This window comes from Macaca fascicularis, chromosome 1 (genome assembly GCF_037993035.2).
Source record: "Macaca fascicularis isolate 582-1 chromosome 1, T2T-MFA8v1.1".
NCBI lineage: Eukaryota > Metazoa > Chordata > Mammalia > Primates > Cercopithecidae > Macaca > Macaca fascicularis.
Genome location: NC_088375.1, coordinates 110690679 through 110704782, shown reverse-complemented (window position 1 = coordinate 110704782; position 14104 = coordinate 110690679). Strand labels below are relative to the sequence as shown.

The 14104-nt window shown below is 60.9% G+C and overlaps 2 protein-coding genes across 16 annotated transcripts; both read left to right on the top strand.

Moving 5' to 3' along the window:
* Positions 1-515: 515 nt before the first annotated feature.
* ADAMTSL4 (ADAMTS like 4) lies at positions 516-12350 on the top strand. 15 transcript variants are annotated; one of them, XM_073996456.1, is made up of 20 exons: positions 516-606; positions 912-1015; positions 3317-3445; positions 3676-3739; positions 4037-4091; positions 4303-4392; positions 4565-5261; positions 5504-5606; positions 6565-6701; positions 7656-7825; positions 8077-8249; positions 8397-8508; positions 8609-8794; positions 8958-9087; positions 9404-9608; positions 9919-10095; positions 10409-10612; positions 10734-10913; positions 11198-11342; positions 11497-12350. In XM_073996456.1, exons 9-20 carry the CDS (start codon positions 6619-6621, stop codon positions 11631-11633), a joined length of 1902 nt encoding a protein of 633 aa, XP_073852557.1. In that variant the 5' UTR covers positions 516-606; positions 912-1015; positions 3317-3445; positions 3676-3739; positions 4037-4091; positions 4303-4392; positions 4565-5261; positions 5504-5606; positions 6565-6618; the 3' UTR covers positions 11634-12350. The 15 variants fall into 15 exon arrangements, 13 of the variants coding, with proteins under 13 accessions (XP_073852557.1, XP_073852547.1, XP_073852516.1 ...); XM_073996446.1 differs by having other exon boundaries at positions 7621-7825; XM_073996415.1 differs by having other exon boundaries at positions 3264-3445; positions 7621-7825.
* Positions 1311-2305, top strand: LOC135971324 (uncharacterized). Its single transcript, XM_065546481.2, is given in 5 exon segments — positions 1311-1619; positions 1621-1730; positions 1733-1896; positions 1899-2097; positions 2100-2305. Coding segments are annotated over 5 exon segments (759 nt in total). The 5' UTR covers positions 1311-1404; the 3' UTR covers positions 2171-2305.
* Positions 12351-14104: the final 1754 nt, after the last annotated feature.

Genomic DNA, 14104 nt, shown 5'->3' with positions numbered 1-14104 from the left:
ACCACAGGGTTCACTGCCCAACACGGGAGAGCTAGGAGTGACTGAGCTTGCAGGTGAGGCTGCGTGGAGGAGAGAGCCTGGACCCACGCGGATCCGGGGCCGCGGGCACCTCCGTCCAGGGCGCCGCCCTCCCGGACCAGCGGCTCTCCCAGGCCGCCTAGCTCCAGGCGCCCCTGGAGGCCGCCCGCGCCGCGCCGCTCTCGCACCGCTCACCCGAGCCACTCGGAGGCCCGGGCTGCTTAAGTCCCTAATCCCAGCCGGACACGAGGACAGCGCCCGGGAGCGACCGCAGCCTCCGACCCCGGCTGGGCCCGCCCGGGCTTCTGCTCACGCAGCCGACCGGGGGCGCCCGGCGCGCAGCCCGGGGTGGGTGGTCCTGGCGAGCGGGACTGCGAGGCCGACCGTCCCCACCCCGGGACCGCCAAGGGGCGCGGGCTGGGGCGCGTGGCGGGCGGGGCGGGGGCGGGCGCGAGGGCGGAGTCGCGGCCGAGGCGGCGGTGTCCGGAGAGCGGCTCAGGGGCCGCAGTGGCCGCCGCGGAGCGAGGCTGCCTGTAGAGAGCGTCCGGGTGCAGAAGGGTTAACGGGCCACCGGGGCGCGCAGAGCAGGTAGAGACCTCCCCGAGACCCCGGCCCCGGCCGCCCCTCTCCCGGGTCCCGTTAGACCACCAGCCCCGCGCGCCCGCGTCGTCCCCTCTCCCTGCGCTGTGCGGTCGGTCGCGCCCCCGCCACGACCCCGGCCCCAGCTCCGGTGGCCTCGGACGATCTTCCAGCCCCTGGGGTCGAATTCCTGGGGAGGGGGTCTGATCCCGTGGAACTCTGGCCCCATCACCCGGGCGAGGAGTGAGCCAAAATTCCTCCTAAGTCACACAGCGAAGTTGGAAAACAGACCCACGACCTCCCCGCGCGGGCAGCGCCTCCTGCCCTCTCCCTAGGAGGGTGCTCTCGGACGGTGTGCCTCCCGCCCCCCTACTGCAACTCCTGGAGTTGGAGGACAGGGTCGCCGCGAGGGACGCAGGTGGGTGCCCTTGATCCAGTTCAGTCCGATGACAGAAGAGGTTGACAAAAAAGAAAGACACCTGTTGGGGTGGCCTGCCAGACCCAGGAGTGGAGGGCTCCATGAGGGCCAGGGAATTCGGACTCAGGACAGGGATTCTCTGTGGCTATTCCAGAAACATAGGGTCGAGCCACACTCTCCAGCAGGGAGACCTGGGGGTGAAGGGGTGAGCCCTGCTCAGGTCTCTGTTCCTTGGTTTTCACTGGGCAGTGTGGAGAGGTGTGGTCCGGAGGAGCCCACATTTGTCCAGACCAGGGTCTATTCTGGCACCAACCTCTGACCTCTCCTTTCCCCGTCCTGGGCCGTGAACGACACCAAATGAGGCACATGGAAAGGGGTGAGAAGCACAAATGTGCGTGTGTTTCTGCAGAGGAGGGGGCATGGGCCCCTGCCGGGCTGCGCAGGGGAGGGTGGGGTGGGACTTTTCCAGAGAGGGAGCCAGGCCTGGCCCGGGCCCCAGGAGCTCACGTCACCCCCACCCCTCACTTCTCCAGGGAACTGCCAAGGCCAAACCCAGCTCGGGACGGGATTATGTGTACTGGGTAGACCCGTGGAGAGGGGCGGTGAGATCTGGGTGGCAGAGAGAAACAGAGGCAGAGAGGGCATGGAGAGGGGTCGGCATCAGAGAAGGGGCCGGCAGTGACCATCACCCCCTTTCTTCTTCCCTCAGCTAGAGTAACAGAGTCAGGCAGAGCCTGAACACTTGGGTGGAACATGGGCCCTTCTCTGGAGACCCTGGCCTCCCCCGTTCAGTCAGGGCGGAGTTGCTGACCTCAGTGGCCGGCCCAGCCAGGGGAAGGAGTGGCCATCGGCAACCCCCTCCCCAACCCTAAACCGTGAGGCACGCCCGCTCTGGCTCAGCCACTCTGACCCCTCCCTCAAATTATGAGCCCTAGGTCTCAGGGAGGGCAGTGGGGCGCAGTGTCTGCCCCCAGGCACATTCCTTCCCTTCTCTTGGTCATTTTCTGCCCCAGAGCTGGCCCACCTCAGCAATTTGAGGGCTCCCTGGATTCCTTTCCCGGGTGCCTTTCAGATCCAACAGAAACATTTTTTTTTTTCCTGGAAAGCAGACCCAAGAGTGGGATGAGGAGCAGGGGTGGGAAGGCCTCTAAGTGAGAAGGGGGCAAGGAGAGTCAGGCTTTGTGGCTCGGGAGGGTTCCAAGCCTCACTTCTCCAGTGTTCAAAGCTGAACTTCAGATGGACTTCCTGCCTCTTGAGAATGAGAGGCCTGTGGCTGGGGCAAGAGGCAGCCCTGGCTGCACCTCTCCTTCCCGCTTCCCCAGCTGGTAGAGCCGCACAGGAAACAAGCCCTCACTGAACCAGTGCTGGATGCTGGCACCCAGAGTGGGTGTTACATTGCGGGCTTCTTCTCTAGAGATTAAACCGTCAACCCATTTAGCTTATCCCTTGGCCAAAAGTGTCTGAGATGTGCCTGGATGTTCCCGCACATCTCTTCCACAGAAGGGAAGAGAAAGCCAGGAGGCAAGTAGGACAGAGAGATGTCTGGGGAAGGTCTCGTTTCTGGAAGACCCGAGGAAGGGGCTTCTGGTGGATCCTCAGAGAGAGTGTCTGGCACATCCTCAGTGGAGCCTTCCTCCTCTACTTTCTAGGCACCTCTGGGAGGGCAGGAGTGGGAGCAGATGACAACCATTTTAGAAGGAGCCCTCTGGCTGGGTGCGGTGGCTCACACTTGTCATCCCAGCACTTTGGGAGGCCAAGGCAGGAGAAGCGCTTGAGGCCAGGAGTTTGAGACCAGCCTGTGCAATTTAGCTGGATCCCGTCTCTACCAAAAAATACAAAAATTAGCTGGGTGTGGTGGTGCACGCATGTAGTCCCACCTACTCAGGAGGCTGAGGAGGAAGGAGAGCCTGTGAGTTTGAGGCTACAATGAGCTTTGGTGGCACCATTGCACTCCAGCCTGGATGACAGAGTGAGATCTCCATCTCAAAAAAAAAAAAAAAAAAAAAAGCCGTTTGTGTGTGCCTGAGCCGGCCTAGAAACAGTCTCTAGGTAGGATTTGGGGAGGAGCTAAGAAGCCCCTACAGGGCCCAGGGGTGGGGACTGAGCCTTAGTTGGAAGGCTGAGGTCAGCCCCCGACCATGTAGCCTCTACAGATGGACAAGGCAGTGATCCTCCCTGCTCCCACCCTGAGGATCCTAAAGGGGTGGGCCAGTCTCACCACCTCCTCCACTCTGATCTGTCCTCCCAGCCCCAAGCTCTCTGGACACTGGAGAGGTAACCACCAGGCTTCTGTCCCTGCAGAGAGCACCCTCCACACCCAGATGCCTACCCAGATGCCTGCCCAGATGGCTGTGTAGTTTTTGTGACCAGTCCGCTCCTCCCTTGCCCTGGGGCAGTAGAGGGGGGAGTGATGGAGAACTGGGCAGGCAGGTGAGAGAAGGGGCCATGGTGGGGAGGGAAGGGGGGGTTGCTGGGACGGCTGCATGTCTGGAAGTGAGGGAAAGAGGACCACTGGGAGGGGCAGGGGAAGTGATGAGTAACTTCTGCTTTCTGAGAAGTTGGTAGTCAGGATATGGGGAGCCGGCTGGGGGCGGAGGGTGGTGTTGCAACACCCCCTCTGGCTCCAGTCTGACGTCCCTCCCATGGCCTTTGGTTTGCAGGCCCTGGCTGTATCTGCTGCTGCTGCTGCTTCTGTCCCTCCCTCAGCTCTGCCTGGATCAGGAGGTGAGCTTTGGACAAGTGAGCAGCTGCAGCCTGCCTGCCACCCTTTCATCTCCCCCTGGGCTCCCACCCCATCTCTCCAGGCCACGCCTCCTTTCCCCACAGCCCATCCACCTCCCCTGCCAACTCCACAGTTACTTGCCTCACAACACCAAGAGGCCGAGGTGTAGTTCTCCCTCTGCTGCTGAATGTGACCCTGGACTGGCAGCGACTCTGTGAGCCCCAGCGGTGGTCTAGATGGACGCTCTGGACAGTTCCCTCTAATCCTTCCAATTCTGTCTGACCTTTTTCTCTATATAGGTGTTGTCCGGACACTCTCTTCAGACACCTACAGAGGAGGGCCAGGGCCTCGAAGGTGTCTGGGGACCTTGGGTCCAGTGGGCCTCTTGCTCCCAGCCCTGCGGGGTGGGGGTGCAGCGCAGGAGCCGGACATGTCAGCTCCCTACAGTGCAGCTCCGCCCGAGTCTGCCCCTCCCTCCCCGGCCCCCAAGACATCCAGAAGCCCTCCTCCCCCGGGGCCAGGGTCCCAGACCCCAGACTTCTCCAGAAACCCTCCCCTTGTACAGGACACAGTCTCGGGGAAGGGGTGGCCCACTTCGAGGTCCTGCTTCCCACCTAGGGAGAGAGGAGACCCAGGAGATTCAAGCGGCCAGGAGGTGAGAGGCCTGGGTGGAAGAGGTGGGCCTTGGGCAAGGTGGGGGCTTAGCAAGAAGGAAAGGGGAGCACGGGTGACTTCAGAGGGCTTGTCTTTGGTGCCAGGAAGTAAACTGGGGAAACAGGGTCAGAGGTGGTCAGAGCTGTGCCCCCACATCTGAAACACCTTCTCAGGTCCCGGCTTCGAGACCCCATCAAGCCAGGAATGTTCGGTTATGGGAGAGTGCCCTTTGCATTGCCACTGCACCGGAACCGCAGGCACCCTCGGAGGCCACCCAGATCTGAGCTGTCCCTGATTTCTTCTAGAGGGGAAGAGCCCATTCCATCCCCTACTCCAAGAGCAGAGCCATTCTCCACAAACGGCAGCCCCAAGACTGAGCTCCCTCCCACAGAACTGTCTGTCCACACCCCATCCCCCCAAGCAGAACCTCTAAGCCCTGAAACTGCTCAGACAGAGGTGGCTCCCAGAACCAGGCCTGCCCCTCCACAGCACCACCCCAGAGCCCAGGCCGCTGACACAGAGGCCCCCTCACCCACGCGCTCCTTAGGAGAAGGTGGCTTCTTCCGTGCATCCCCTCAGCCACGAAGGCCAAGTTCCCAGGGTTGGGCCAGTCCCCAGGTAGCAGGGAGACGCCCTGATCCTTTCCCTTCAGTCCCTCGGGGCCGAGGCCAGCAGGGCCAGGGGCCCTGGGGAATGGGGGGGACTCCTCACGGGCACCGCCTGGAGCCTGACCCTCAGCACCCGGACGGCTGGCTGCCCCTGCTGAGCAACGGCCCCCATGCCAGCTCCCTCTGGAGCCTCTTTGCTCCCAGTAGCCCTATTCCAAGATGTTCTGGGGAGAGTGAGCAGCTAAGAGCCTGCAGCCAAGCGGTGAGTCTCCTCGGGTCTCCCCTCCCAACCCCAACCTCCAGTGTGGCCTCCCCGCCCTGAAGCTGGGCCCTCAGCTTCTTCTCGGCCCCTGAGGGAGAAGGGCCTTGGCATCTGACCACCTCAGGGCAGGGGTCTTGGAGCTCTTCCGCTGACCTGATCCTCCCGCCTGCTCCCCAGGTTCAGCCCTGACCTTACCCTCATTTTGCTCCCCAGCTCTGACTCCTTTGTACCCCTCACCGCAGCCCTGCCCCCCCGAGCAGCCAGACCCCCGGGCCCTGCAGTGCGCGGCCTTTAACTCCCAGGAATTCATGGGCCAGCTGTACCAGTGGGAGCCCTTCACCGAAGGTGAGGTTTCTTGCCCACCCCTGGGCAGTGATGACTTGGAATTGGGGATGAAGGGGAGAGGAGACACCTGCTTACTCCCAGCCCTGAATGACTTCCAGCCCCTCTGCTTCCCCTGCGCCGTGCCTTCTTTCTTCTCCCTGGGGCTGGGTCAGGAGACAGCACAGGTGGCGGCGAGTGGTCTGCAGAGGGGTCGGGGTGGGAGGAGGAGGTGCGGGAGACACGCTTTGTCCGGACTCCTCTGGGAAGGCCATCACTGGGGGTCGGGTGGCTGTGACACAAGAGGGCCACAGTGGGAGAGATCCTGTCCAGCCGTGACAGCTGGGTGGGGGTGTGCCACGTATCCTGGGCACTACCGTATCGGTTGCTCCCAAGTTACCATCCGCTTCATTTTAGGCCTGTGTTGACACCAAGACAAGCACTCAAGAGCTCTGAACACACAGAATCATGGGCGTCAGGGATTGCTCCTCTCTCGGTTCAGAGTCCCCTTGATGGTCTCAGTGACCTCGACTGACCTGACCACCTTCCTTTTTTTTTTTTTTTTTCTGAGACAGAGTCTCGCTCTGTCACCCAGGCTGGAGTGCAGATCTCGGCTCACTGCAACCTCTGCCTCCTGGGTTCAAGCAATTCTCCTGCCTCAGCCTCCCAAGTAGCTGGGACTACAGGCATGTGCCACCACGCCCGGTTAATTTTTGTATTTGTAGTAGAGATGGGGTTTCACCATATTGGCCAGGCTGGTCTTGAACTCCTGACCTAATGATCTACCGGCCTCGGCCTCCTAAAGTGCTGGGATTATAGGCATGAGCCACTGTGCCGGCCCTGACCACCTTCTCAGCTTGTGCTGTTGTCACATTTCCTTCATCCACAGTGACCTGGGCAACCTCAAGGTGCCCCCCCGGGGCCTCTCTCAGCTAACCTCCCACCAGGGAGCCCCTAACCACCCTTCTACTCTGTCCCTTAGTCCAGGGCTCCCAGCGCTGTGAACTGAACTGCCGGCCCCGTGGCTTCCGCTTCTATGTCCGTCACACCGAAAAGGTCCAGGATGGGACCCTATGTCAGCCTGGAGCCCCTGACATCTGTGTGGCTGGACGCTGTCTGGTGAGGGAAGACGGGGTGCACACACACACACACGCATATGCGCACAGATACACACCCCTGTACACATACACATGTACACACACATATGCATGAACATATGCACACATGCAAGCATGTACACACACGTATGCAGACACACATGCATATGCACACATATGGACACAGACACATGTGTGCATACACATGTGCACTTGTGCATGAACACATGCACATATGCATATGCACACAGACACACACGGACACACATGCACACACGCATATGTGCACACACACCCGTACACATACACATGTAGACACATGCATGAACACATGCACACATGCACACACACGTATTTGCACAGTCTCATTAATTTTTTTTTTTTTTGAGACGGAGTCTCGCTATGTCGCCCAGGGTGGAGTGCAGTGGCCGGATCTCAGCTCACTGCAAGCTCCGCCTCCCGGGTTTACGCCATTCTCCTGCCTCAGCCTCCCGAGTAGCCGGGACTACAGGCGCCCACCACCTCGCCCGGCTAGTTTTTTGTATTTTTTAGTAGAGACGGGGTTTCACCGTGTTAGCCAGTATGGTCTCGAACTCCTGACCTCGTGATCCGCCCGTCTTGGCCTCCCAAAGTGCTGGGATTACAGGCTTGAGCCACCGGGCCCGGCCTACAGTCTCATTAATTAATTCAACAACAAAACACTATACTGAGATAACCAAGGGAGAATTCTAACCTGCCAAGCTGGGCTGAGCAGAGCCTGAAGGATCTGATCGGGCACCTGTCCGTGTCCCTGGGTCTGACTGGGGACGGTGGGGCTGCTTTTGTGCTCTCACTTGTAGCACAAAAAGCAGGGTAGTGAGCTGAGGCTCCCGAGGGGACAGGGGTGGGGTTGAGGTGGTGTCTGGCATTCTGTGGCCGCTGCCTCACCTCACTCTCTCCAGAGCCCCGGCTGTGATGGGATCCTTGGCTCTGGCAGGCGTCCTGATGGCTGTGGAGTCTGTGGGGGTGATGATTCTACCTGTCGCCTTGTTTCGGGGAACCTCACTGACCGAGGGGGCCCCCTGGGCTATCAGAAGATCTTGTGGATTCCAGCGGGAGCCTCGCGGCTCCAGATTGCCCAGCTCCGGCCTAGCTCCAACTACCTGGGTGAGCACCCAGCTGCCTCCCTTTCACTTCCATGTCTGTTCAGCCCTCCATACCCCCACTCAGTGCAGTGAGCAAGCCAAACGGGGAAGTCCAGGGTCTGGCCCCTCCCCTTGTGGAAGGTGTGAGGAAGCTGAGAGGGCTTGGGGGGCTCTTAGGTTCTGGTGGGAGCTTCTATAGGCTGAGGACACAGTGTGGGAGGAGGAAAGTATTATCACCCTGGAATTTCCCAATCTCTCACCTCTGACCTGCAGCACTTCGTGGCCCTGGGGGCCGGTCCATCATCAATGGGAACTGGGCTGTGGATCCCCCTGGGTCCTACAGGGCCGGCGGGACCGTCTTTCGATATAACCGTCCTCCCAGGGAGGAGGGCAAAGGGGAGAGTCTGTCGGCTGAAGGCCCCACCACCCAGCCTGTGGATGTCTATGTGAGCCTGGGGCCAGGGGCAGCTGGATCCTGGGGAGGGAGGCTGTTCTCTCTAAGGGCAGAGCTGTGGTTGTCAAGATGGGAGATAGAGCTGGTGGCATCCCCCTCTGGCCACCCCCAAACATTCATTATCTTCTCTTCTCCCCAGATGATCTTTCAGGAGGAAAACCCAGGCGTATTTTATCAGTATGTCATCTCTTCATCTCCTCCAATCCTTGAGAACCCCACCTCAGAGCCCGCTGTCCCCCAGCTTCAGCCAGGTAAGACTCTGACCCCTGCACTTGGAAGGAGGAGGGAGAAGCTGCAGGGGTGGCTCTGGGGCAGTGGGGTGGCATCTGATTCACCTGCTCCCCTGCACAGAGATTCTGAGGGTGGAGCCCCCACTCGCTGTAGTGCCCCGCCCAGCCCGGACCCCAGGCACTCTCCAGCGCCAGGTGCGGATCCCCCAGATGCCCGCCCCGCCCCATCCCAGGACACCCCTGGGGTCTCCAGCTGCGTACTGGAAACGAGTGGGACACTCCGCATGCTCAGCGTCCTGTGGGAAAGGTGAGACATTGCACCTTGGACCAGCACCTCAGTCCAAGCCCCCCAACTGACACTCCTGATCCTGCATCCGGGATAGTGGGGCCACGCCCGACCCTGCATCTGGGACACCACTGAGCTTGGGCTCCAGCCTCCTGCCTCCCTGGCTGCCTTCTCACCCACTCAGGTGTCTGGCGCCCCATTTTCCTCTGCATCTCTCGTGAGTCGGGAGAGGAACTGGATGAACGCAGCTGTGCCGCGGGTGCCAGGCCCCCAGCCTCCCCTGAACCCTGCCACGGCGCCCCGTGCCCCCCATAGTGAGTATGGCCCACGGGGAGGGTTAGGGTACTGGAAACACAGCAGTTGCCCCCAGAATCTTACCTGAATTCTGCACTCAACGCGACATCTCCTGGCTGCAGAGAGACAACATTAGATTAGAAAGGCGGACATTCGGTAGGCAGCAAGAAAGCCATGGCAGGCTGAGCCCCCCAGGAACCCAGACTCCAAATGCCAAACGTGCCCACTCTCCTCTGAGGCCCCCATGTCCAATGTGTCTTCCATCTCCCCTGCCATGGCAGCCCCACATATCTCATCTGTGTCTCCATCTCTTCCGTGCCCTGCTGGTGCCTGCAGCTGGGAGGCTGGTGAGTGGACATCCTGCAGCCGCTCCTGTGGCCCTGGCACCCAGCACCGCCAGCTGCAATGCCGGCAGGAGTTTGGGGGGGGTGGCTCCTCGGTGCCCCCCGAGCGCTGTGGACATCTCCCCCGGCCCAACATCACCCAGTCTTGCCAGCTGCGCCTCTGTGGCCATTGGGAAGTTGGCTCTCCTTGGAGCCAGGTGAGTGCGCCCGGGCAAGGTGCCGGGGAGGGGATGGGCACCGGTGAACAAGAGCAGCGGTTTTTCAACTTCTTTTTCATCAGCAGAAACTATTTACAAACAGGGTTTCATATGGACCCCCAATATAGAAGTCAGATAAGGGACTGAATCAGGGATTGGGGGCCCGGGGCCCTAGGGCTCAGCCTCCTCCTCAGCCCATGAAACCATGTGACTGCTGGGCTGGGGATCGAAGGCAGAGCCTGGTTCTGAAGCCCTAGAGCTGGAGGCTGGCTGAGAAGCCCAGCTCCCTGGATTCCCCTCGCCCCCTCAGTGCTCCGTGCGGTGCGGCCGGGGCCAGAGAAGCCGGCAGGTTCGCTGTGTTGGGAACAATGGTGATGAAGTGAGTGAGCAGGAGTGCGCGTCAGGCCCCCCGCAGCCCCCCAGCAGAGAGGCCTGTGACATGGGGCCCTGTACTACCGCCTGGTTCCACAGCGACTGGAACTCCAAGGTGAGCCCCGAACCCCCAGCCATGTCCTGCATCCTGGGTGACCATGCCCAGGACACCTCAGCCTTTCCAGCACAGCTCAATAAACTTGTATTGATCAAGTGCCTGCTATATGCTTGACGCTGGGAACTCAGAGGTAAGTGAGAACAACTTCCATGAGGGGCCCAGTTAGGATTCCCCGTCCAGGCCTGGTACCTGGGGACGTTCCCTACCGCCCAGGATTCGGACCCAGGATGCATCCCTCCCTGCCCCCTCTCCTGTCCCTTGTGCCAGTCACCAGCAGGCCCCTCACGCAGGCCGCTCTCCTCCTCCGCAGTGCTCAGCCGAGTGTGGGACGGGAATCCAGCGGCGCTCTGTGGTCTGCCTTGGGAGTGGGGCAGCCCTCGGGCCAGGACAGGGAGAAGCAGGAGCAGGAACTGGGCAGAGCTGTCCACCAGGAAGCCGGCCCCCTGACATGCGTGCCTGCAGCCTGGGGCCCTGTGAGAGGACTTGGCGCTGGTACACAGGGCCCTGGGGTGAGGTAAGCTGAGCACCTGCTGAGGGCAGGGAGGGGGTGCCAGTCCCAGTGGGATTCCTTGTGGGCACTTGGGGCACTCTCTGTCCTCCCCTCCCCTCATCACCCTGCCCTCCCCCTACACTAGTGTTCCTCCGAATGTGGCTCCGGCACACAGCGTAGAGACATCATCTGTGTCTCCAAACTGGGGATGGAATTCAACGTGACTTCTCCAAGCAACTGTTCTCACCTCCCCAGGCCCCCTGCCCTGCAGCCCTGTCAAGGGCAGGCCTGCCAGGACCGATGGTTTTCCACACCCTGGAGCCCGGTGAGTGCCTGGCTGCCCTGCCCTGCTCAGCCTGGGCCCCCAGGGGAGGTCCTCTCACTGTACCGCCTCCAGGCCTCTCTGTGCCCCAGAATAAGCCCAGCCAAGTATTACCACTGTCCTACTTCTTATAGACTTGGAGGACAGATGGGCCCCCTCCACTTGGGATTTCACAATGTCCTAGGAGGGTCCCCACCACCACCTTTTGGGGAGAGAGGTGGCAGCCGGGGGTTAAGGAGGATCCCAGGCCTGGCAAAGGTCTGATATGATGGCCGGGGTTGCCCCAGTGTTCTCGCTCCTGTCAAGGGGGAACGCAGACACGGGAGGTCCAGTGCCTGAGCGCCAACCAGACCCTCAGCACCCGATGCCCTCCTCAACTGCGGCCCTCCAGGAAGCGCCCCTGTAACAGCCAACCCTGCAGCCAGCGCCCTGGTAAAGAGCCCCCTCTCCCCAGTCCCCAATAGAGTGGATTAGCTGAAGTATGGGAGGAGATGAGAAGGGACCAGTGGGAATGGGCAGCACACCCATTCCCAGACAGGTGGGTCCTGGTGACTGTCTTGTGCCCACTGGCCTCCTCTGTCCCTAGATGATCAATGCAAGGACAGCTCTCCACATTGCCCCCTGGTGGTACAGGCCCGGCTCTGCGTCTACCCCTACTACACAGCCACCTGTTGCCGCTCTTGCGCACATGTCCTGGAGCGGTCTCCCCAGGATCCCTCCTGAAAGGGGTCTGGGGCACCCTCATGGTTTTCTATGCCACCATCGGTCACCCATTGATCAGCCCACTCTGAACCCCCTGGCTCTCCAGCCTGTCCCAGTCTCAGCAGGGATGTCCTCCAGGTGACAGAGGGTGGCAAGGTGACAGAAAGTGACTTTCAGGGCTATGGTTGGGCCCATGTGGTGGTGTGATGGGTGTGTGCACATATGCCTCAGGTGTGCTTTTGGGACTGCATGGATGTGAGTGTGCTCAAACGTGTATCATTTTTCAAAAAGAAGTTACACAGACTGAGAAGGACAAGACCTGTTTCCCTGAGATTTTCCTAGGTGGAGAGGAAAGCAAGTCTGCAGTTCCTTGCTAATTTGAGCTACTTAGAGTGTGGTCTCCCCACCAATTCCAGTTTTGTGGCCTAGGCCTCATTTCTCATGTTCAGGCCTCTCATCTTCTAAGCCGCCCTGTGTCTCTGACCCCTTCTCATTTGCCTAGTATCTCTACCCCTGCCTCCCTAATTAGCTAGGGCTGGGGTCAGCCAGTGCCAATCCTGCCTTACCCAGGAAGGCAGGAGGAGAGAGACTGCCTCTTCAGAGCAAGGCCCAGCTGGGCAGAGTAAAAAAGAGAAATGTGAGCATGAGACGCCCCCAGCCCCTAGCCCCACTCCCTGCCTCCTGAAATGGTTCCCACCCAGAACTAATTTATTTTTTATTAAAGATGGTCATGACAAATGAGAAGCGGGCTCTTCCTTGTCGGCTACGGGCCCCTCAGCAGTGTGAAGGCAGAAGGTAGGGTGCGCAGGGGAACAGCATTAGAGCCCAGGAGGAGAGTTTGGGCCAGAGGATCCCTGCCAGCCCCAGGCCCTGCAGGCTGGTCATGGGCCACTAGAGGTCACCAGTTCTCCCAGTTGAGGTGTGGTGTGGGGCGCTGGGCTCCAGAGCTGAGGGAAGGGCTGCGCGGCCGCGGTGCCCTTTATTTTGGGCCGAGTCTCTCCGGGAAGTCTCCCGGAATCTGCGCCTTTCCTCTGGGGCCTGAGCGAAGGGCAACTGGCTTGTCGAAGCTCTTTTTTCCTGTTTCCTTTCTCTAGCCCTGCCTTCTGTCCCCCTTTCTGCCGTACGCGTTGGCCTACGCTCTGGGGCTTCTCCTGGGGTGGGGAAAGGGAAGGGATTCCTGCCCCGAGCCCTTCCCCTGGAGAGGGAGGAGCCCGGCCCGGCTCCGGGGCCCTGGGCGGGGCTGAGGGAGGAGCGGGGCGGCACTGGATGTCCTGCCAAAGCCACATTCCTCAGAGATGGCTCAGCCTGGCCTCCTCCTTCCTCCTCCCACTCGCTTCTCCCAAGGTGGAGAACTTGCTAGAGGCGACCTAAGAGGGGCAGACCTCTGCCGTTCGGAGCCTGGGGCCAAGTCTCTCCTGGAAGCCGGGCTGCCTGGGAGGGGCGGTGCCACAGGAGCGCCCCCGCTCGCGGCTCCACAAGCCCAGCTGAGCACGGCGGGGAATACGGGGCCTGCGGAAACAGTGAACTCAGTGACTGCTGTTTTCTGAGCACCTGGACCCTGCGGGGGACGACAGAGTTGCCCCAGGCGGCAGGATCTCCCCACACTCGCGGCCCCCCGCACATCTTCCTGTTGCTTTGGGACTCGGGCTTTCTCTGAGTTGAAAGTGGCTGAGAAGGAAGAATTTGGACACCTTAAGAGGAGAGCGAGTGGGGAAGGAGGCAAAAGGGAATGGAGAAGGAAGACAAAACTGACGTCAGCCCAGGGCAGGCAGCGAGGAAAGGGGGCCACAAGGGAAGCCCAGTTCCAACGTCTCCGCTGAGCCTAAAGAGGCGTCAGCAGGGAGTCACAGATGTGGGGGGGCCAGGGAAATGGGACCCGAGCCCGCCCAGTAGGTATAGAAGGCCGAAAGCAGAGTCCTGAGACCCAGGGAGGGGTGGGGTGGAGGCTGGGGCCCTCCCAGCGATTCCTGGAAGCCCCGAGCTGGGCGGCGCCGGCTCAGCTGACTTCCCCGAAGCTCCCCTCCCTCTGCTCAGGGCTGTTGCTGGGCAGGTTTGGCGTTTGCCCTGAGCCTGAGAACCAATCGCAGGTGGAGGTGCGGTCGCAGCCCCTCGCAGGGCTCCCCGGTTTCAGCACCCGTTTTCTCTTTCTGCCCGCCCCTGAGCTCCCTCTCGGCCTCCAGCCTCTGACCTCTCAGGAGGTGGGCTCTTATCTGGGGGTCTGCCCCCCTTCCCCTCTTATTTTAGAGATAGGACTCAGCGCAGCCCCTAAGGATTCCTTCCTCTGGTCACTGACGTCATTATGGGGTCAATGTGGAAGTTCTCAGGAAGGGGAACCTGACCCAAGCAACCCCTTTTCCTGGCCCCGTAGAGGGGAGTAGTGTGGCCAGACACCGCTGACCTCTGAAACCCTCTGGAGGGACTGGGGAGAGCAGAAGCTGCAGCCTGAGGGCAGAGGAATGTGGGGAGGGCCCCTGGGTTTGGTGCACTGGTGG